The 22355-nt window shown below is 38.1% G+C and overlaps 1 protein-coding gene across 1 annotated transcript in view; it reads left to right on the forward strand.

The window, feature by feature from the left end:
- LOC104572448 (uncharacterized) overlaps window positions 1-22355 on the forward strand; it is a 154873-nt gene that overhangs the window by 20602 nt on the left and 111916 nt on the right. Inside the window, exons 5-7 of the mRNA XM_088521722.1 lie at window positions 1239-1322; window positions 7397-7566; window positions 20275-20351. Coding sequence (XP_088377848.1) covers window positions 1239-1322; window positions 7397-7566; window positions 20275-20351 — 331 coding nt within the window. The remainder of the gene's footprint in view (window positions 1-1238; window positions 1323-7396; window positions 7567-20274; window positions 20352-22355) is intronic.

Raw genomic sequence — 22355 nt, forward strand, 5'->3', positions numbered from 1 at the left:
TTCTCTGATTCGATACCATACCTACTTACCTCTTTTTTCCATCTAGCAATCAGTCAGTAATAAGAGACAAAAGCAGAACAAGGTACTTCAGTGCATACTTTAAACCTACACTCCCCTTAGTTCTCAACCAAGTCAAGCCCAAAGAGCTTTGCTGATGAAAAGCAAATCCTCCGTCGCTAACTGCATTAAACAATTTTAAATATTACTCAAAATTGTTCATCCTATGAGGGTCTCTAGTGCGTTACTTTGTGAAAATGAAGATATTATCAAATACCTTTCTACATTTGAGAAATTAAACTTGTTCTGGAAATTCTTCTGAGTTGATAATACCCTAAGAACAAACAACACCCCATGATACCCCAATATGGATTTGCCTTTTTTTTTTTCTCAAGGCAATGTTTCAATTTTACACAATAAAAGCAATGTAAAAGGTACTGATCTGTGCTTTGAGAAGAGCAGAGTTTTGCAGAGGCCTTGAATTTTAAATATCCCATTTGACTGAAAATTTATCACTGTAATTTTATGGTAAACCTTTGAAAAATCTTTCAAACACTTAAAAAGGGGCACCCAAGGTCACTGCTAACTATACTTCAATTGATTCCTCTTTCATACACTTCATCTTTTTAACTTGCTGGTCTTCACAACAAACTCAGAGAAGCCAGGGTATGGGACACCTAGAGGGAGGACAAGCCTCTATTGGTGATCTTTCTTGAGTATAGAATCTAGGAGCGATTTTAGGTCTCATGAAAAAAGATATGTGTGTGAGTTTTGCTCTTTTTAAATAGCTGCAGATATTATTGGCAATTTGAATGACTGACTAGTTACAGAACAAAAATTAAGGGGTACTGTAATAATTACTAATGCTATATAACCTGTTATTATCATGGACAGCTAGATAAAATTTCTAAGATCCAAAATCATATTAGAGAAAAAAATAGAGAAACAGTTTGTTTTTTCCAACAAGATTATTAACAGAATTACGAAACCGATTTTAGCCTAAACCAGGATATAATATTGCACATCCTTCAAATGTGTGCATTCATACAGTTTTGATATTTAATTACTTTGATTATAACTGGGAAGTTACAGTCAATTCTGCCATGATCATTTCTTTTAAACTAATTTTCAAGGTCAAAGAATTTCTTAATTTCTGAATTTATATACCTTTATTTATAGTATAAAGTAACATTTCCTGAAATATTACCAAGGAAAAAATAGATTTTCCACTCTATTTTAAGATCCTGTGGAATTTACCGAGCAAATCCTGTATGATAAACTGATGAAGTTTTTGGATGAAGAAAGCAAGATGGCAAACTCCCAAGGTAAATAATATAATAATGCTCCATAAAGAAAAAAAAATCTCTATTGAGCCTGGATGCAGAGGGCAGAAGCTTATCCATATTCTCGAACTCAAAAGCAAAAGGGACATTGTCTTTAAAGAGAGCCTGCAAGATCTTTACCCAAATGTTTTCATTTTGATTCATGTTTATGTGGTTTTAGGTGGAACTTAAGTGGCATGTTTTCTTTGGGTTGCTTCACTGTTCATTAAATTCCATCCAAATGAATGAAGAATGGAAAAGTTCTTGCTTATGTGCTCAAAGTTAGAAATTTAAATCCTTATTTAAACTCATGAGTGAGCCGTTTGTCATATTCAATGGCCACCTGATGTACTGCTTAAGGTTATCTGTATGAAAATTTACACTGTAACAGCCAGAAAGAAAATATTTTCTGTGGCTTTCTTAGAAACACCAAAATGATGTTCCATCTATGGTGAAAACAGCGAAGGGCAGGAGAACAGGCTACTCTACCTCAAGCTCACAGCCTTACTTTGGCTTTCCTTATTTTTACAGTCTTCCTTTAACATCCACTTGGTACACAAGAGCATTACCCTTGCAGCCCATATGTGGTATGCATGCTTACCTCTCTCTTCCACTTTATTTCAGATGAAGTGACATAAGAATATGCCATAAACTCAGGAAGCTGCCCTTGTGTTTTTGAGTCTTGCTCCCGCACGCATGCACATTGTTTTCAGCAAAAGTCTTTTGTGCAAATGTATTTTTTGTTCTTTTGAATCTGTGTGGTGTTTGCTGATGCATAGTAGTTACATCCAAGGACTATTCTGTGAGAAAGACAGACAACGCAATTGCCTATGGCACTGTCACCCAAGGAGCTGCAACATGTTTTATGATCATTGAACTTGTGAGCAACTTTTTCCTCGAAGAGGCAAATAATTTTCTTTGCCAAGGCTTGCAAAATCCCTTCAACTGGAGCTAGGCATATCAGCAATATCTTTGAAACCCATTTTGTCTTGCTTTAAATGCAAGGGAAAGAAAGTACAACACCATAGCTAAATTCGTGCAGATAGTTTAAGCAAAAAATCTGCAACAAATTGTTGGCAAGCCATCTCCTATTGCGTACTCATGTGAAGCTCCGCATTACTGAAAAAGATCAAAGCAGTCCTGCAGGTTGATTGTTGCTTTTACCCTATAACAACATAGATTAGAGTGAAAACATACTTGGCTGTGGTGAAGTCAACATTGTTTATATTGAAAATATTGGCATGTGGTCTGTGTCTGTGGTATTTATGTGGTCCCTCTCTACCAACATTTGTAGCAATTCATGGTCCTCAATATCTTAGCCTCAAAATACTACTGTTCCGTTAAGGAAAATATCATGCTGTCATTTGGTAGAGGGAGCAGGCAGGGTGGGATACTCTACCCTTAACATTAACTTTCTGCAAATTAGCTGCTAGAGCTTGCTCTAAAATCACAGGAAAAAGGAGGAGAAGCACCTGTGGACAGGAGCTCATCCCACCTCACCTGGGCACTTTTTAGATTGGTAATACGAATGATTTGCTGAAAGTTGTTGTTCTTTCCTTTGACTGTAGAAGGATCTCAGACAACTGACTTGGACCTGACCATCGCTTTTTGCATGGTCAAAGGTAGGTGAACTGAGATGCACTGACATTTGCCCACTGACACGCAAATATTGTAGAGAAGTGGGGAGTAAAAGAGACATCTCCCTCATCTGATTGTCTTTACCTCACCTGGATACCTTAATGCTCTGGATAACAAATAACAGTAATGAATATTATTAAGATGAACAAAGACTTAGGATTAAATACTGTGAGCAAATGGCTGACTTGGAGAAAAACAAGTTTCCAGTAACACCCTCAAATATGTATAAAGCTGCTAAGATGCTTTTGAACATTTGAAAATGATTTTTTAAACTACTTTTATCAAGCCACTACAAAGAAGTGAAACGTTCTTAATACAATTTGGCTACTTGGAGGATCGGACAGGAGGAGTCAAATCTGTCTTCTGAAGACAGCTGAACTTTTGCAACATGGCTTGAGGACCATGACCTGACAGTGTGGCTGCTGAGCCTCTTGAGCAGACAAGTACTGAGCACAGACCTGGACGCAAACCCAGAACACGCTGCTGGCTCACTGACTTAATTCAAATCCAGAATTCAAGGGCAAGAAACTTTATTAACATGAGTATTTTGTACTCCAGGTGAGCATCACTGCCTTTGTACATAATCAAGAGGGCAGTGAGTGTGGGAACTACAGCAGTCTACTACTGTCATGTGTTTTGAGTAGTGCCTCAGTGCTTTTTTTGCCTAAAAGTGCCACAGTGGGTATCACAATAAAAGTCAAGGATGAATGCTGCATTCCATCCTAGGTGAATTTGTTGCTAAGTTATTTTTAGTTTGGGTGAATAAAGGCTTGAATAGATTGTTAAGCTGCAGGTTTTCTTAAGAAAGTGAGGCCTGTCTCCATCTGTCTGTGTGTGTATCTAGCTGCACATATTTCTGGCAGGCTCTGAATTCTTCCTCTAAATTTTTAACCTGTGGTACACATCCAAATTTCCCTTTTTTAACAATGAGCAAAAATTCTCACAGGTACACCTTCCATACCAGTGGCATGGAACTGGGCAGCTGAACAGAGCAGACAAGCATTATTAATGTCTCCACTGAGGGAAAAACTGATACAGGAGCTTAACCCTTATTAAACATCACAAAATCTATAGAAAAGTGGGATTCATTTGATTCCATTCCTTGCAGAACTGCTCCTGTTTTATTTGACCACTGAACTGAAAAATCACGTAGTCATACAGTCCTAATTAATAGATCATCCCCAAAGGAAAAGAAAGAACAGAGCTCAGAATTTATATCATTGCATGTTTTAAAGCATATTGTGACTGAATAACCTGTTGATCACTCTTGTGGTATACGTTAGATCATATTGTAAACCTGTTTTTTAGAGGAAGATATATGCTGTCCTCGTTCTACACAGAGACAAAACCTATCAGATAGTTCTAGATTGTGATCTGCACATGTCTATAATCAGGTCATGCTGCAGAAAAACATTTTCTGTTATATTATTAAAAGTCAAAGAATTAAAACAAAATGCTTCGCAGTATTTTTGTTGTTTGCAACTTATGCATGGACCTTTGTTGACTTATACTGCTAGCTGCAATGTGTAAACAGAGTCTTCTAGAACAAAGCAGGAAAACAGCATTTTCTACATGGATTTAGAATTTCTTTAAATATTCAGAGGTGTGCTGAGTTCTAGTCTGGCAGTGGATGCAGCTTTTAAATACTTATCATCCTCATACACAAACAATTGTTATTTGATAAACATATGTGGGAAAAAAGTCAGTCTACTTTATTTATCTATTTGTCTGTCTGTTTATTTATTAATCCATTGCTGCTTGCTTGCTTGGGCTGTGCTGGTGCTTAGCAAACCCAGACAGCTGTGCGGGCCCTGCTCATCCAGGTGCTGCTGCTCCAGGCACCAGGAACTTGGGAAACCCTTCAGCAGTGGGAACAGCTGGGCCAAAACTCTGTCTGAGAATAATACTTTGCTTTGGCAGAGCTTTGTTACTCATTGAATCATGGCTGTGACTCAGAGGCTGCTATTGCCCAAGCACACCACAAGTTAAAGGAGGTCTCTGATGTCTCAATAGCCCACTTGTGAGCAAGCTGAATTTCCGTCCTGACCCGTCTCTTGCCTGCTGCACTTACAACAATTAGCTAAACGAGTACCAGAGAATGTATTTTAATTATAGCACAACATCTGCAAATATAACCTGGCAATCATATTTGGATCATACGGAGACTTAAATTGCTTGGGAAATACAGTATACACTATTAAGTACAGCGAAGTATATTTGTGTATAAGTGCATTTGTACTCTTAAGTACAGTCAAGACAATTAAAAGTTTGGCACATGCTAACATATTGCAGAAGCCAGTTTCTAATGAATCGATCAACCTAGCCATTAATTTCCTTGTAAATTCTTAGGCAGTTCCTGTAGTGTTTATAAAGCGGTAACATTTCTACCATTGTGGCTATTTTTGGACAGTAAAGAGGGTGAGGCCTTACTTTGTCAAGCTCATGTATGAGACCATGACTCAGGCCTTTAGCCCGTGTGTCAGTTCAGCCAAAGAGCAACCTAGTGGTGATTGCACGTCAAAAGCTTTTTGCAAACCCAGCACTGAGCAAAGTGATTAGCTGAAAAACCCAGTTCTCCTTTTGTCTCTAGCTTGGTCAAATGAGCAGTTTTTCTGATTCTGCTTTCAGTGAATGTTTTTATCAAATTCTTTCTAAATCTGAATCATAGTTTATCTGGATATTTTCAACCGTTACTTCCCCTAAAAAGTTTTTTGAAAATGTTCTCTCTTGCTCATGTTAATAAGTCCAGTGTCTTCCACCAAAAACATATTCATTAAGTGTAACTCCTCACAGAAGGAATAAACACAAAAAGAAAAAGGATATTTTGATGAACCACTGCGTGGTTGCCATTGAATACTGAAGGCTTTTCTTCCTTTTTTGGTATATAAATTTATCTATCTAACCAGGAGATTTGAGATAGAAACGTACTCTGTTCCAAAGATGTAAACTTGCATTGCTCGTGGTAAAGCAGTAAAGCAACTAATTTATACCAGTTAAGCATATGGACTGTTGTGTACAGCACAGTACAGAAGGGAACAAGCAATGAAGCATCCTCTGCTGTTGGCAATGTTTTCTTTTCCAGCACTTCCTGGATTTTCTCTCTCCTAGCCAAACCCTTAATGTTACAGTAAATTTAAATGTAAATATCGTTTTGCTTCTTCGTTTAATAGTTGTAGGTCAAATCACTTTTCACTAGACTTGTAAGATGCTACATGAAGAGGTTCTGCGTACCCTAAGGTAATGGTTTGGGTTGTTTATATCTACTGTATGCTTCCCCCAACACGATTTTGAATTTGTATCCTGTTGTAATTAAATAAAAAACTACTTCCTGTGTGTTGGTGGCACAGAGGTGATTTAAGTACTCAAGAGGCTCAACAATTAAAGTCATTAAACAATGAGCAGTGCGCAAAACTGAAGATTTTAATAGCCTTAGTTTTATCTTTCCTTTTCTGGTCTTCATTAGAGAAAGAAAGACTTCAAAGGGGACTGAGAAAAAAAAAAATGTTTTAACCACTTTCATGTCTTGGGATGGAGAAAGAGAAAGGCTAATAACTAGACAGGACATTTTCTTTGAGAAAAAGAAAAGGCACAGAGTTATAAAGACACACACTTATATACAGAAAAATGAGGCAAGCAAATTGAGGTGAGAAGTGGACAACCTGGTATCTGTCATTTCTCAGTGATCCTAACATGGAGAAATGAGCAAAAGAGTTGTGTTTGTTGTATTTTTGACCCAAACTAGTATTAGTACTGTAACAAATGTCAGTGAGATGAAATATTTTGAATGTTTTGAATGTTAAATTAGACTGAAAAAAATAGAACAAGTCATCTTTGAATAAGATTTTATGAATGGGATTTAATTTTATTTCTATACATGTGTCCTTTACTTCTGCAAACATCATCACAGGGAAATCAGTGGAATGAGGTGGGTGAGAGCAGAACTGGACCCAATTAATTAGGCGGGAGCTGAGTGCACGCACCTGGGGGTGGAATTCAATCCTTCAGGATGAGTGGGAGGAAGATGAAGTGATTGGTGTGGCCTAAAACTCCTTTGAATTCCTGTTATTCCTAATCTTCCATAAAACCATAAGGCAAAGTAATTCTGATTAAAATTCCTTAAACATCAGTAGATTTACATGGGAGTAAAGTGACCGTGAATATACACAGCACACGTTGTGAAATTATTATGCAGCAAACTGTACACCTTGCCTCTTTTTCCTGTACACAAATGTTACTCTTTAAGGATGCTTTTCCTGGCAGTGATGATTAGAAATTGCCTTTTTTTTTTCTTTAAACTGTTGTTACTTATTTGTATTTATTTTATGGTAGCAGCAGTTGTCCTAAAATTTTGGTGGGCCGAACATAGTAACTGAGGGGTACTAATCAAAACTTAAAATCCCATTTGCTAAAAGATAACCTGTCACTTTCTTTTCAAGCAGCCTATGTTGTCAGCGAAGATTTTTCAGACTCCGTGATGCCTGTCAGCTTCAGTAAGACATGTGACCTTCACAGAGAGGTTGAAGATGAAGTGATTCCTTCATATATCGAACAGTTTGAGAGGGATGTTCAGGATGACATAATTCTGCTTGGCAGCTTTTCACTGGAACAGGTCAGAGTTAAGAACTATAAGACAATTTTATCGCTTGCTTCATAACATGATGCTGCCTTGTTAACCTTGTACACCCCAATTCTATTTCACTGCCCAGTGATACATCTATTGAAAGGAGAAAAGATAACCTATTTCATTGGCTTGCTTTATGTCACTGAAATTTTGTGAAGCTAGCAGATCCTTTTTCTTTGTCTCCGTTCAATGCAAATAAATATAAATTGCATCTGTGTCTTCTTTCCCAAGTAGTGAGTGTCTCTGACTGCTCCGCAGTATTGCAACTGAGTTTCAATCAAGATCCTCAGCTTGGGACATCTCTCTGCCAAACTTAATGGCGGTGTATTCATCTAACAGTGAGGAAATTTGGAGCCCAGGAAGGATTATGTAGCAATATTTATTGCACAGAAAATATAGTCATTCCCAAATTATAAATCTGATGCACTCCCCAGACTGCCAAAGCTTCCCATGGTTTCTTTTTCGTCATTTCATAGTCTAAAGATAAGTCTGAGTTCACATTGACAGAGACGCAACTTTCCGGGTCTGAAATGGTAGTTGTGGACACCTAACTACAATTTGTCCCTTTGAAAAATCTCATACCAAGACTAGGGGACAGGAAAAAAGATTAATTGATGAATCTATCATTTCTAATTAGCAATGCGAGAACAGCATGCTGGCTCTAATGGGCTTAATATAGGTTACCCAGTGAATGATGGTGATCTAAGTTTTTTTATTATTATTTTCAAAGTAAGTTTTTAGATCTTTTTTGTTGCTGGACTAATTCTCAAAATTCTCTTTCTCACGCTGGTGGGGGAAAAAATGCCTTGCTGATTCCCTGTGATTCCCCATGTAGGTATATTTTCTTTCTACTGATTTTTTGTAGCTGTATGCACACTGGCAGTTGGCTAGGCAGCGTTGCTCAGAGAAAAGGAAATGGGAGGGAAACATGAGGGGAAAGGGCTCAGACCAAGGAAGTCAAGGACTGAGGGTGAAGGGATGATAGGTGAGCAGTCTGGGAACAGCTGAACAGAGGGTACTGCTCCTTTCCAGGGGACTTCATAATGAATTGAGAATATATATGCTCACTAAGCTTGAATAGGGCTATTTGGATCCACCACAAAACTTTATGAGGCTCTGTGGCACCCGAGGAGCACAAGAGATTTTGCAGTCCTTGCTTATCCTTTTTCTAAACAGCATCACTGGGAAGCTGACCATTCCGTTTAGACTCTTTTTTATAGTATGCAGGCAAGTTTATTTCTTAGACTTGAACAAGCTACTCAGACATTCTAAAGCAACATTCAGCTTTTAACTGAAAATGCCATACGTGAAATATAATATTTTGATTATTCCTTACTTTCTTCAAAAAGAAAAAAAAAATCCTTATTTAACATGTAATTGACTGGTGTGGTCTATCATCAGCTCTCAGACAGATACTCAGTACTTTATATTACATAGAAAGCGTTTCCACCCCTTGCATCTCTCTAACTCCAGCTCTCCATGATCCGTTTAAGAACTACACTATGCTGAGATGACATCAACTGTCGCTTCCCCACTCTGCAATATGGGATGTAGCAGAAGGTTCACTGTAATATCACACGTCTATCATTTCTTTAGAAGCACACATAAATTGTGCCTTTAATGGCTTTCAGTGGAAAATGGAAGGTGTCTTTGGAAATACTGGCTGCAAACATGGACCCCTTATGCCGGTATTCAAATATATGTAGCATGAGAACCCCCTGTTTTCTTTCATGAGCCTTTGACTTTATTCTTTGCCCTCAGTGCCCTGCAGCACTCCAATGTTGAGGCCTATTGACCACAATATTTAGATGTCCAGTTCCAGACTGCTCTTATGTTCTTAAGGATCCGCTATGGACATCTTTGGGATTTCTCCAGCATTTGTTGTTTGAACTGGTTGGTTGAATTTGGTTGAATTTGTTCATTGGTTTGAAAAAGTCTTTAATTCTCTGTTTGCCTTTTCTTTTTATTCAGAAAATGTCTTCTCTTCCTTCATCAGGTTTAGTGAATAACAGATGTATTTTATCCAGCATAATTTATGATTAGTTAATTTAATCTGCCATAATGACACAAAGCGAGCCCGAAACAAGCTTCTATCAATTTTGCCGTTAGAGGTAACATAATATTTTCAAACGTCGACCAAATTGAGTAATTAACCCTCAGGCTGAGTGAGGTCTAGTAGACATCTCTTTCACATTCCTTTGCATTGACAAAATGAAAATAAATATGGCAACGCAAGGGTTAAAAACAGTAAGCGAGAGTTTACAGTTCATGAGCCTGGATTCATAAGCAAGTTTTAGAAACACACTTGAATTGCTGCTGCATCTTTTTAGACTGCCAAAAATTTTCTCCAGTGAAGCATCTGAATTGCACTGGAGCTTTGCTGGCAGCATTGGCAGAAAGAGAACAGCTATGTATGAACTGTCTGTCTCTTAGTCCATTACTTTTCCTCACTGCTTTGTAGCTTCACAGTGGATGGGTGGCTTTTCTTTAAACAGCAGCTCAATGCACAAGATCACCATGATTAAAGGTTTTTGAAATAGCAGATGCACTTCCATAATAAACAAATGGTTTATGCAAGGTTTTATTTCTGGAACTTTAAGGTATGTAGTGGCTTCATGATCTCTTTGTAAATGTAAAATCTGATAGTTGAGATGAACAAGAAATACATAAGGGGAGATCTGATAGGCTCTTGTAAAGGAAGCATTAAGCAGATGTCAAAGTTCTGTTAACAAACACATTAAGGAGTATTCAATTTGGAATGCAGTACTGTTTCCTGTGGCCTAGCATGCATCCCTAGCAATTTCAAAAGCTCTAATGACATTTGCTTTTAATAAAGAAAAATAAACTATTTTAAGAAACAATCATAGCTATAGGACTGTGTTGTGGTAAAAGCTGGGCAGGTACAACTAAAACTGAGTATACAGAATGCCACAGAAAAACATCTATAATCAGAGAATGAAGAGACACATGCTTATAGGCAGAATTTGATCTTGTAGTGCAAAGTAATGTGCAGAGGAGGAACTGGACATAATGCTGGCTTAACATACTTGATTAAAGGCAAGATGTTTTCAAAACACAAGAGACTATGCTGAGGATGAAGCAAACTGGTGATTGGGATGAGATTGCACTTGATGGGCTTTTGGCAATCTTGCCAATCATTAATTCAAATGCCATGGAACAGTACCAGCCCTAGGATTTTCAGCCATTTCTAAATTGAGACAACAAAAGTGATGACTCAGAAAAGACTAATGATGTGGCAGTTATAAGGATCAGTAGTGCCAGTGAAGTTGAGAAAATTTCTCCTGCTGGACCATCCTCTTCCTGCACCCTTGTGAGTATTCTTAATCAAATATAATTTGCTCACAGGCCACATCTCTTTCTTGGCAGGATTCAGCCACTACATTCAGTCCTCTGTGCTGGGCTTGCAGCATTTGGTCATTGCAACTGTATAATCAGATGATTGATACATGGCCTCAATGTGAATTACTCAAGAGTCTCTGAAAGGAAATGCAGATTTTGTTCTTCAGTATCAGCAATAGAGTTATGGTAGTAAGAAATGAGATATTTGTTACGGGTAGAAAGTAATAAAATGTTACATTTCCTGAAAAGATTTACCTAATTTTTCATGACTTTAGTTAAACATACGGTAATGCCTTTCGGCATTACACTCAATATTCTTACAGCATGATGATATATCATTGCTCTAACCTCTTGCCATGTTACAGAGAGATCAATTTCTATGATGATGCATTGATCAGTTTTCCTTTGGTTAATAGGCAGATAACGTGAGTAAAATTTTGTCCTATGTAAGACAACGACAGATCTCCTTCCATGGATTAAATCCAACCAGGCCTCAGTCATTCAGAACACAATCACATATATGTTCTCTTTCACTGTCAGGTACATCCTGATGGCACCTATGGACCTGACCTGTCAAAGCTGTAGCCTGCTAAGCATTGTGCAATTGTGTGTGATCATTCTTTGTGAATGTGGCACTTGAGGGAATATGTGTGCACCTAAAAGCAATGCAGAATGGAAGGTGTCTTTTCCTCAGCCAAAACTTGGCTGTTACTTTCTCATGTTTGCCAAGATTTTAAATGTGTGACATTTGAATGAGCAATTTTTGTTGTTGTTGTTTTTTGAGAACTGCAGGTCAAGGATATAAAATGTAGTTGTTTTGCACTGTATCTTAATGGTGGATGGCTTTGCTTTAACTAAGTGATTGGTATGATGCCCATTACTCTGGTCTCAAAGCATTTTTGCAGTTTGTTAATACAAGAAGCCACATTTCATTTTTGTGAGCTAGTAGTACTTATGATTATCTCAATTTTACTCAGAAAGGGTAAGGTCACAGACGGGCCAAAGCCTACACCCACAGGAAGTGTTCAAGCACCCTATTTCCTGTTGAAATATATCATTAGACCACGGTCACCAGGTTCATTATTTTAGACTTGCCAGGTGTACTGCTCCAGACTGGCGACAAAGCACGTCACCAAAATCCAAGGCAGAGGGAGGAATTGCAAGGTAAACTTCCTAAAGCCTGTGATATTGGGCTTCTGGTCTTGGACTTTTCACGTCCTGTCAAGTGAGAGACTTCATGGCCCACAGCTACAGATCAGCAGCCATCCAGCAAACTCAAAGTCCAAGATCCCAGTATGTGTAGCTAGGGGTTTTCTAAGCTGCTGCTTTTTTTTTTTTTTTTTTTCTCTGACTGACAATGTTTTATTTCTAGATTTGTATCTTCTAGTCAGGGTTGCTCCTGCTTCCTTGGTGGCAGCCTGGGAACCCTTAGAACTTCTAAGATTCCTCACTGTTTCTTCTGGAGTCTCTCATATATATGCATGTATTTTTTAAAGACAGGAGAGATGGAAGTAGGAGGATGGAAAGGAATGTGAACGTAAGGAAAACTATGTGAAATGTTTTATGTGTTTGTAAAGAGCCCATCGCTGCGGTGTCAGGATACCCATAACATTGATGTAATTCCTCTTTTTAATTGTAGTTCTCTTTTGAATGCTTTGTTCAGGAGGCATGTGGATTTAAAGCAAGTAAATATTTAGATGGAAGTAATGAAAATCATGTGAAAATAGTCTTCTGGTTTCCACCAAAGAATGACTGTTTAGTTTTTAATGTATTCACTCTTTATGATCTGAAGGGCAATTAAACAACTAATGCAATTCTTGATATTCTATTGAACTGGAACAATGAATCCTACAGCTACTGTAAATGATGAAATTGCATTTGCTGCTTCTTAGGTAATCTGACTGGTCAGCTCTCTGGCTCATTATCCTAATACAAACTCAAGTAAGGAAGTCTGTTTCTATGGTTCAATAAACAGAAGCAATTGGAAAGATTCATCAAAGGGAATTGGTGATCGCCAAGTCCTGTTGAAGTTTAAGTAACTTCATAAAATCTTGACCACCTGTTAAAAGCAGCAGAACTAGTATGAGGTTTGTAAAGAAAAGAAAGAGCATAGCGATATGTAGAGACACATACTTGCGAATATAAATATAGTGAAAACAAATGTATGTGCTTCACAGTTTCTTTTTTCCCTTCCTCAGGGAGGCTTTCTTTCTATTTTTAGTACTTTTGAAGCCAAATTGTAATTCTGGTTGTAGATAAGTATGCTTGCTACTGGTTAGCTTCTATGATAGGAGACTCCTCAATGGAGGTATTAGATTAGACAGATTTTACTGGCCTATAAATAAATGATGAATTGCTTGAAATGTTGTAATTTTTTTTTACTTCTGTAGTTTCACAGTAGAACAGAATTTGCTGTCAGGAGGAATCTGTGCTGGATGGTAGTTTTGAGCTCTACTGCCTATTCTATTATCATAGAATAATTCAGGTTGGGAAGGATCTCTGGAGCCCCTAGTCTAGTCTAGTCTAACCTCCTGCTCAAGGGAAGGCTGACTGAGGCATATCGGAATTTCCATGTGTGACTTAAGTTTAAGGTCTTTAGTTTTGTTCACTCCTCTTGGTTAACATGAAACATAATCAGGTCATCTAAAAGTTGAGGGATATAGAAACATAGGGAAAGACAGTTTAGTTGCATTACACACATACTTATTTGCTAACTGATATGAAGGTGGGAAATCATCACTATTGCTTAACCTGCTGGCAATCTGTTAACAGTCGGTTTCTCCCAATACTGGATCAGGTTTTTAGACAAGACACAAATTTCAGGACTATGTGGTTACAATCAACCAGGTATCAAAGGGCAAACACTCAATGATGGGTCATCATAATATGATATTAAAATCCTGTTGCTCATTTCAGCATTTGGGAAAAAAAATCAGACAAGGAGAACTTACGTTGCAGCAGAAAATATGTAGCATTTTCCATGTTCATCTTTCAGTAGATGTGGAACAGGATGTGAGCTGCAATGAAGAGATCTGATCTGTACATTACATATAGCAACTTATCATCTTTTGCTGATGCATTTAATATAACCATATAGTAAATTATACTTAAATCATTATTTCTCTCTCTAATTTTCATATACTACTTGCAACTCAGTGTTTCTTTTAATTATGCAGTGTTCAAGTTTTTGTCTGCATACTTGAAATAGAAGATGATGTGAAAGCCAATATAAATGGAAGTTATTGGATAAAGCCAAAGTCTAATAAGATATTAGGTTACAATTCTGGAGAAAAATTTGTGAGGCAATGTTATACCATCAGTTAGAAAAAAAAAATAGGATCTCAGAAAGATGGGATGGACTGTAACCACAGATCTAAACACTAGTTTTTATGGGGCTGTAACAAGCAAATTAATTACTATGACTCAGTTTTCCCTATCTGCAAAACAGACCTAAAATTAGATACCTGCTTCAGGGAAGAGTAAGAGGATTAAAGGAGTAAAGTTTCATAAGGGGTTTTGGAAAGGCTATAGAAATAATAAAAACATTCTGTGTTGAGAATAACAAACATTTTTAAATTGAGGAAGAATGGGGGAAAAGCACACAAAAAAGTTGCAGTATTTCCTATCAGTATTTCCTTTCAGTTTCTCTTCAAGACATGATTTGCTTTCAGTAGCCAGAAAGAAGACTTGAAAGCCCAGCAATTTTTTACATAGCTTATGAACATATTATTAATATGACTAGTCATTACAGATCCAAAGATTCACCTGCTTCCGTCAGTTCCCACCGGCATAAGTGGTGATACACCAATTTGTAGTAGTGAAAATATGTTTAATATGTTCCTTAATAAACTGTAGTCAGGCTCATCCATTCTATCTTATCATTTGGGCTAAAATTACCTGGACCTGCTTTGTAGCTGGCTTCATCTGAAGACTTCTGAACTTGTAGACCTTTGACAGGCTAACACATTTATGCTTAAAGTTTCTTCATCAGTGGCAAACACCATTTCAGCACTGTATATTTTCAAGTGTTCTGCTGTGGTTGTCAGACACTCTGGCCTTGCATACACTTACAACCCACTGTAGATTTTGATGAGGACATCAAAGCTTTATGACCTTGAAGCTACATCTTCTGAACTATGAAATAAGAAACATTTGAAGGAGTACCTAGTGGTCCTGAAGAAACTGCAGGTATTCTCTCTACTTGCAGCCTGACAGAAGTGAGCAGGTAGAGTCCTCCACTACGAGGCTGAAGAGGCAAAATCTTTACTCTACAGAAGCTGAGTACAGTAGAGATCTCTCCAGACTTTTCTCAGTGTAGCTTAAGAAAGATGACTGATGCTCTTTAACTTGTTCATGCTGTTGTCTTGGACCAAACCCCTGAGAGATGAGATGTCTAAATCTGGAGGAGAGTGTTGATGTCCTTGTTTTGCCTATACACTTTACAATCAGTTCCAATTTCCATAGTTGCTCAAAATAGTGTATTGATATTCTTGTATGTTTTACTAAATAGCTCACCTCTATAGCAGCTAGTGCCTTCCAATTTATAATTAGCAGCTCATTCTTCACTGAAAAAAGGTCACTAGAGATAACACAATGCTTCACAAATCTATGAAAATGATCAGCCTACAATGTGGCCACTTAATGTATCTGTATTATTCTGTGTAATAAGACTATAAAATGCCTAAAGTAGATCTCATGTTCTGTTCTTCAGTATCAATTTTAAAAGAGAGTATAAAAAGAGATTTTTCTTTTTTCTTTATTTTTTTTTTCTTTTTCCAGCTGTTGCAAGCAGCTAAATTGTCCAAGCTTGTAATTTTATGCTCAAGTACAGTAAATTGATTTAATTTTTTCCTTTGGAAGGAAAGTCATAGCGGGTGGGAGTTGCTTTCTTTCCTTCCCCTTCAGAAACATGCCAGAGCGTTTGTAGCACATTTTTGGCAAAGTGCACTGACAATAATATTACCATGTGTCCAGGATTTTGAGACAGATTTACCCCTTGGTTGGTAGTTACTGTCAAGGTCACAAAAATTTCAACATGCAAAGGGAAGAAGGAGCAGTTCAACAGGCATTATTCAGCCACTTATCCCTCTTATCTCCTAAAGCCTAACGTCCCTATGGTCCCTCTAGTTCACATGGAAGGAATACACCTTTCAGCGTCTCACATTACTTGAGATGTGGGGCAGCCATGCTTCTAACAGATACATCTCTGAGATATGGAGAGAGGAGAGGGACAGTGATTTTTCTCCCCCTGTTGTTTTTTTTTTTTTCCTTTTCACTGCTTTTTTGTTTCATCTGAAATGGTTCATTAGTTTTTTGCATGTATTGTGCTATATAGTGAGCTATGCCTTAATAGGCCATGGGAGTGATTCTTGGTGCAGGAGAGGGAGCTGAGTGGTGCTGGGCTAGAGATGTGGGCTCTGTGTCTCGTCCTGCCAAAGCTCGACTAAGTGAGCTCAGGCAAGTCACTTCTCACTGGCAGCTTGTAAAACTGGGCTGGTCTGGACCCTCCTCACTGTAAACTGTTTTGGGGTGAGCAGATGGAAATCTGAGGTTTTACATGCATGCTTGCTTATGGCTGGAAAGACACCACTTTGCACGGCCATGTAGTTATGGAGTTGATTTCTCAAGGAAAGCAGGAGGCAGGAGGCAGTGGCATCCTCTCTGTAGGGGGTTCTCGCTGGTTGTGGGATGTTGCTGGGGACCCCACTGGGGACCTCAGGCTGGAGGTGCCTCTGCACTGCACCTGGACCAGATGAGGAGGGTGCACAGCAAGGTGGGTCCCTACAGCGCTTCTCACAAGGCCACGTGTATGTGCATGGTGCATTTCCCATGTGCTTTCCTGGTGGACAGGACATAACTGACTGTTTCGACTCACAACAGGAAGAACATCCTGGCACAAAATTGTGGTACCACTAGTTGGACTGCCAAGAAGGTGGAGAGGAGATACTTTCCCTTAGGACATTGTTAAATGACAGCAAACAAATTCCATTTAGCTTAAAAGCTTTGTGGAATTTTGTGGGCGTGCTCCTAAACAGAAAAGATATGTCTGGACAGATTTTGTTTATTTTATTTTATTATTTTTTTCAGACTGAAAATTATTACAGGAATCAAGCCCTACCATTTGTGAGGTAACTTTTTAGTGAAAATTCTCAGTCAGCACTGATTAATAGTCCTGAGTCAGGTTTTTGATTTTGCCCACAGTAGAAACAGTACTTACCATTGTGTGCCTGTAGGCTGAGCCCAGCCTGAAAGATCTTTTCAAATACTGGTCTTGATCGTGTTCTCTGAGATCAGCAGACAGGCCGTTTATATAATTAGACCTCAAGATAGCCATTTTACAGATGAAGAGATTGAGAAAGAGGCATGAAGAAGAAGAAGCTGGCACACAGCTAAAGCAAGCGCTTAGTATCTGAAGGGGGACAAAGCAGTGCTGTGACTGAACAAATCAGTCTTCAACCAGACGTCTCAAGGACATCCTATGCAAGCTCTGAGGGATGCCCGCTGGTTCCCTGCCTTTAGTCATTTTTTCTGAGGGGGTGCTCAATGCTGTATCAGTTTGCAGCTATCCCGCATGTTCTTGTGAATGCCCATTGTCCACAACCCGTTGTTCCACAGTCCAGACAATGCCGGTGTGACAATGAGCAATGAACACTTAGCTATGTGCGAGATGCTGTATGGCATTGAGAAAAAGGCCTTGGGTATAGTCCAGTACCTCTCTAAGGGTGCTGTAAAAAAAACAAAAAACAAACAAACAAACAAAACCCACACATAGAAAAAATAGAAACTATATGGGTTGCACTGTTTTTGAAAACTTACACATTTTTTTTCCTCTATTAAATTGCTTCCTGCTGATGGAAATGTCTGGGTGTTTTTTTTTTTTTTTTTTTTTTTTTACTTTATCTACTTTCCTTTAGCTTGCACACCCCTGAGGTAATTAGTGTAGGTTAAAATTTACATAACTGACTTTGGGGTTTTGCAAATAGGAAAGATGGAAATTTATTCAACGTGGTGAATAATTCATTTTAAAGCAAGTTTCCTGCTTTTTTAATCATGTAGAAGATGTATTACAGACTCATAGTGGTTTTCTGAATAGGACCCTAAGCACTGAATTTTTGATATATTTTATTTCTTAGTGTAGGTAAAGAAATATTAACCATGACTCATTGCACTTTTCCTTCTCAATAAGATTTGAATAAACTTAACAAATTTATTAGGTAGATGATAGAGCTTTTTAAAAATTACCATGACACACTGTGAGAAATATCTTTACTAAGATCCAGAAAAAAATAGTTTTAACTCGTATTCCCATTACTACTTCAGATATGGAGAGATGGAAAACGCAGTGTAGTTTATATAAGGAACCCCGGTTCATATTTTCTTCTGAATATTCATTATTTAATTAAGATTAGGAAGATAAACAAGAGGATTGGATAACTATGGGAATCTGGTAATGTAATCTCTCTATCTCTCTTCTTAAACTCTCTACTTCTGGCTCAGCATAAGCCTGGACTAGTAATGTCAGAAAGGTGTCATAATCTTATGGCTACTTGATATTTTACAAGATATTTATATTTCTTTGCTTAAGTGCTTACCTCACAAGAACTGCTGTCACAGGCAGCACTGAGAACGGGGTTCAAATGTCTATCAAGGACGCTTCCAGCCCATGCTGCCTGATGGAGCCACCCTATGGTGCTGCGAGCACCTCCCCGCAGCACCGCTGAGATAGGAGTCCCCCATCCTTCCTCACGACACCCTGCTCCCCGCTTGCATACTTGGGAAATGGCATAAGGGCCTTCAAAAGAAAGAAAACCAGGGCTGGTATTTGGCCAAGAGCAGGAAGATCTTGGTTTGAGCCTGTTTAACCTTTGTACTAGTCTATGTGCAATGTTGAATGGGACCTGTAGGACTTACTGTATCCATCTGAGGTGCTCTGCTGGGACAAAAAGCAAATTATACTGTATTTTAAGGTAACCATGGTATGCCTGTTTCAAGTTTATGGTGTTTAAATTAAAAACTAATACTGCTAACAAAAGCTTTTGTAATATGCTTTTTGTGGTCAGCTTTTATACTCTCAGAGTTTTAATCTTGGCAATGGCAGTTTTTTCTGCAAATAATTGATTTGATGTGTTACTCTTCGCCAGAGATTCCTAAGCTCCCTTAAAGCCAGACAGACATTTACCTAAAAGTTTAGAGATTTACAAGAAGGGAGAGACTTCAACAGCCAGATTTAGAGCTGCCAACAGGAAGTTCTCCTCTACAGACTATTACATCGTTTCTCTACCAAAGCATTTGTCGATTCTGAGACTTGGTGAGGGCAGAAGATGAACATCATTTTACACCATTTGCAATATGGTTTGGGTTACAGAGTAGGAAGGCTTCGTGTATATTGGCAGTGGTAGATGCACATTTTATGCTGGTGTTGGGGACGCTAGCAAAAGATCTGGGCATGAGAAATACTCTTGAATATTTCATGAGATCTCTTAACAGAGGTCAAGGAGAAGAATGTTGTTTTCCTAATTCTACAACCTTCAGCAACATTATTATTTTCAGGTTTTGCACTGAGAGCACAGGCCAAAAAGGCATGGATGCTGGCTTTTGGTGGAATGACTTTTCCAGCTTGTTGTACAAGAGCAAAGTAATTTCAGGCTCTCCAGCTATGTGCTGGATGTGCAGAACTGCTAGGGCAGAGGACTGCTGAGTAAGTTAGCCTGCTACGTGTTGCAGCATCCCAAAATGCCATTCTCTCCTACCAAGCACTTAAAGATGACTGGTGGCAAAAGGCCTCAAGACTTGGAGCAGATTTAAGGTAAGTTGTGGGCTTTCCAGTGGTGTCTGGCTAACTTGTATGTTTTATATATCCCAGCCTGGTCTGTGTGCATATCCCAGCCTGGTGTATGTATGTGCAGCCTGGTGTATATATATATGTACATATATATACACACATGGGTGTGTACGTATAGGTATGTTTATATATATGCAAGTGTATGTGTATACATATGCACGCACACATATATATACACACACATGAATATGCAACAGTGTTAGAGTTTGTCATAGTCATAAAGACTGTGAGGTACCACCGTACACAAATACATAATATATAGATCAAGCTTTTTAACGAGATTAGAGAAGCCTCCCTTGAAAACAAGAGAGACTGGTTGGCTATAATTAATAATTGCTTATGAAAAAGTCCAATCAAAAGACCTAAACCAAGCTCTTGAGAACTGCCTATTTGTTACTTTTTACAGCCTATTTGTATCTTTGAAAACAAACTGTTGATTTTGTTGTTGTTGTTGTTGTTGTTGTTGTTGTTGTTTTTTGTTTTGCGGCATGCAGGACTCTAAGAACAGCAAGGAAGTGTCTTGCCACAATAAACAGAAGCTGCAATCAAGGATTCATAAGCTCTTTCAAAGGTATGTGAGATGAGGGCTATTTTGTACTTCTGTCTAATGGGCTTTCCTTGCAGAGATCTTTCAGTGCTTTACAGATATTAATGAATGGAGCTTCTCCCAAGCAAAGGACCTCAGTTCTAGAAAAATTAAGCCTGTGCTTTTGAAAGAGGCCTCTGTTTTGATTCTTCCATTTTTAGATACAGCCAGTTTGGCTGTCATTTTTAAGTGCTACACACAGTACGCTTCAAAAGCTGACCCAATGGCTTCTCTCAGCACCCTTCCTGCCTGGTCCTGAATTACTCTTAGTGAACGCAGTATGAATTAGAGCAATGTTTCTGTGGTTCAGCCTATTCATGACCTTCAGATAAATATGTGCATCAAATTACCTGTAGAGAAATTAATGGTGGGCCCATCTCTCACAGACACTGCAGAGGAGGCTCTGTTCTTCTTTAACAGATGATGAGCATGCTTATGAGCACAGAAGAGACCTAACTTCACTAAGTAAATTATTTGCTCCAGTCTTATATCCGACAAAAGGAGAGGAAAGAAAAATAGTGAAACCCGAAAAGAGATCAAATGTGGTTATTTAAATGTTTGATGTTCAGTAATGAAAACTGTTTACCTTCATAATTGTGTATTAGCAGCTAATAAAGGCAATAGATACAGTAGTTTAAAAGTAATAAAATCAACAACAAAGTGTATTTAATTTTAAATTGAATTGCAAGCAAATGGGTGTCCTAATGAACCCCTGTGTCAATGTAGCTCTAACCAAATTAAGTGAAATAATTTCCATCAAGAAAAACTAAATAAGTACAAGGTTCCAAACAGACCATTCTTCTTGAGGAGAAAAGTTAACTTCTCAGATGTTTCAGCTCTCAGAATTAGCGACATTCAAGAAGTTTCTTTTTTATCCTTCAAGTTAGGGAAGCTCAACCAAAGTTGGCTTGACTCAGCTCAAGTATAAAACACTAAGGGTAGATGCCGCAGTCCTTGTATTGAATCCATAGCATTACTGAATCCTGTCCATAGTTCTGAGCAGTCCTCATCTGAACAAATATTCCATTTGTGTCCCTAGGACTAATGACTACACAGAACTTTTAATGGATTTAATTATTGCCTCTACCTTTATATGATTAAATTCTACAAGTATAGGAATTTAGAAACTGGTTTAAGTATGCACCAGTGTTAATATGACTGAAATAAATACATTTCTATTTACTGAAATAAAGTTTTAAATTCATTAATTTATTTTAAATCAATAAATAAAATTTTAAGAGTGGGATCCGATTGTCAAAGCGTACCTTTCATATAGTGCTTATTGTTAATGACTTAGTTTTGTATTTGCTGTGCAATAGGAGGAAGTATTTTTTTTCCCACAAGATGCAATGCCTCTGCTACATCCTCCCAATAGGACAGCCTCCTCTGTAGGTCTGTTCTTAACCCGTTTGCTAAGTTTGGTTTTGGTTCAGGGACCCCTGTTTAAACATACAAACAAACAAACAACAAGCTGATATAATTACCAAAATATCCTTTAAACTGTACAAAAAGTTAGCATGTGAATGGTAAGGAAGGTTTAATGGTTTCCATATAGCTGAAAAAAAATGTGTGTGTGCAAGTATGGGTGTATATATTTGAATATGCAGACATAACATTTTTTCAGTAGTTTAGAGCAACTCTAGGAGCCAATGATTTCTAAAAATCTGTTCCAGTTCATCACAGCTGAAAGTCCTGTCCCGTAAGTGTGGATAGGGCAATGGCTTCCTACTTTTTTATTGTTATTCTAGAACCCAAGCCCTGATACCTGTCCTGTAAAGACAGAGTTCCTTATTCTTAGGCAATGAAATTTTAGGTTATTTTATGTCAGCCTGTGCACAGACTGACAAATAGCAGTCATGTTCTTGAAATTGTGACTACATTTTTCCTATGCCACTTTTTGAAGCCTAGCTATTTCTCTGCTTAGAACATTGTTGTTTCTCCTGGGTCCCCTGCAAGGTTTATGGTATATTCAAGGAAAACATCAAACTG

This window comes from Tinamus guttatus, unplaced genomic scaffold (genome assembly GCF_059628265.1).
Source record: "Tinamus guttatus ecotype Peru unplaced genomic scaffold, ASM5962826v1 Tinamus_guttatus_pri_ptg000131l, whole genome shotgun sequence".
Taxonomy (NCBI): domain Eukaryota; kingdom Metazoa; phylum Chordata; class Aves; order Tinamiformes; family Tinamidae; genus Tinamus; species Tinamus guttatus.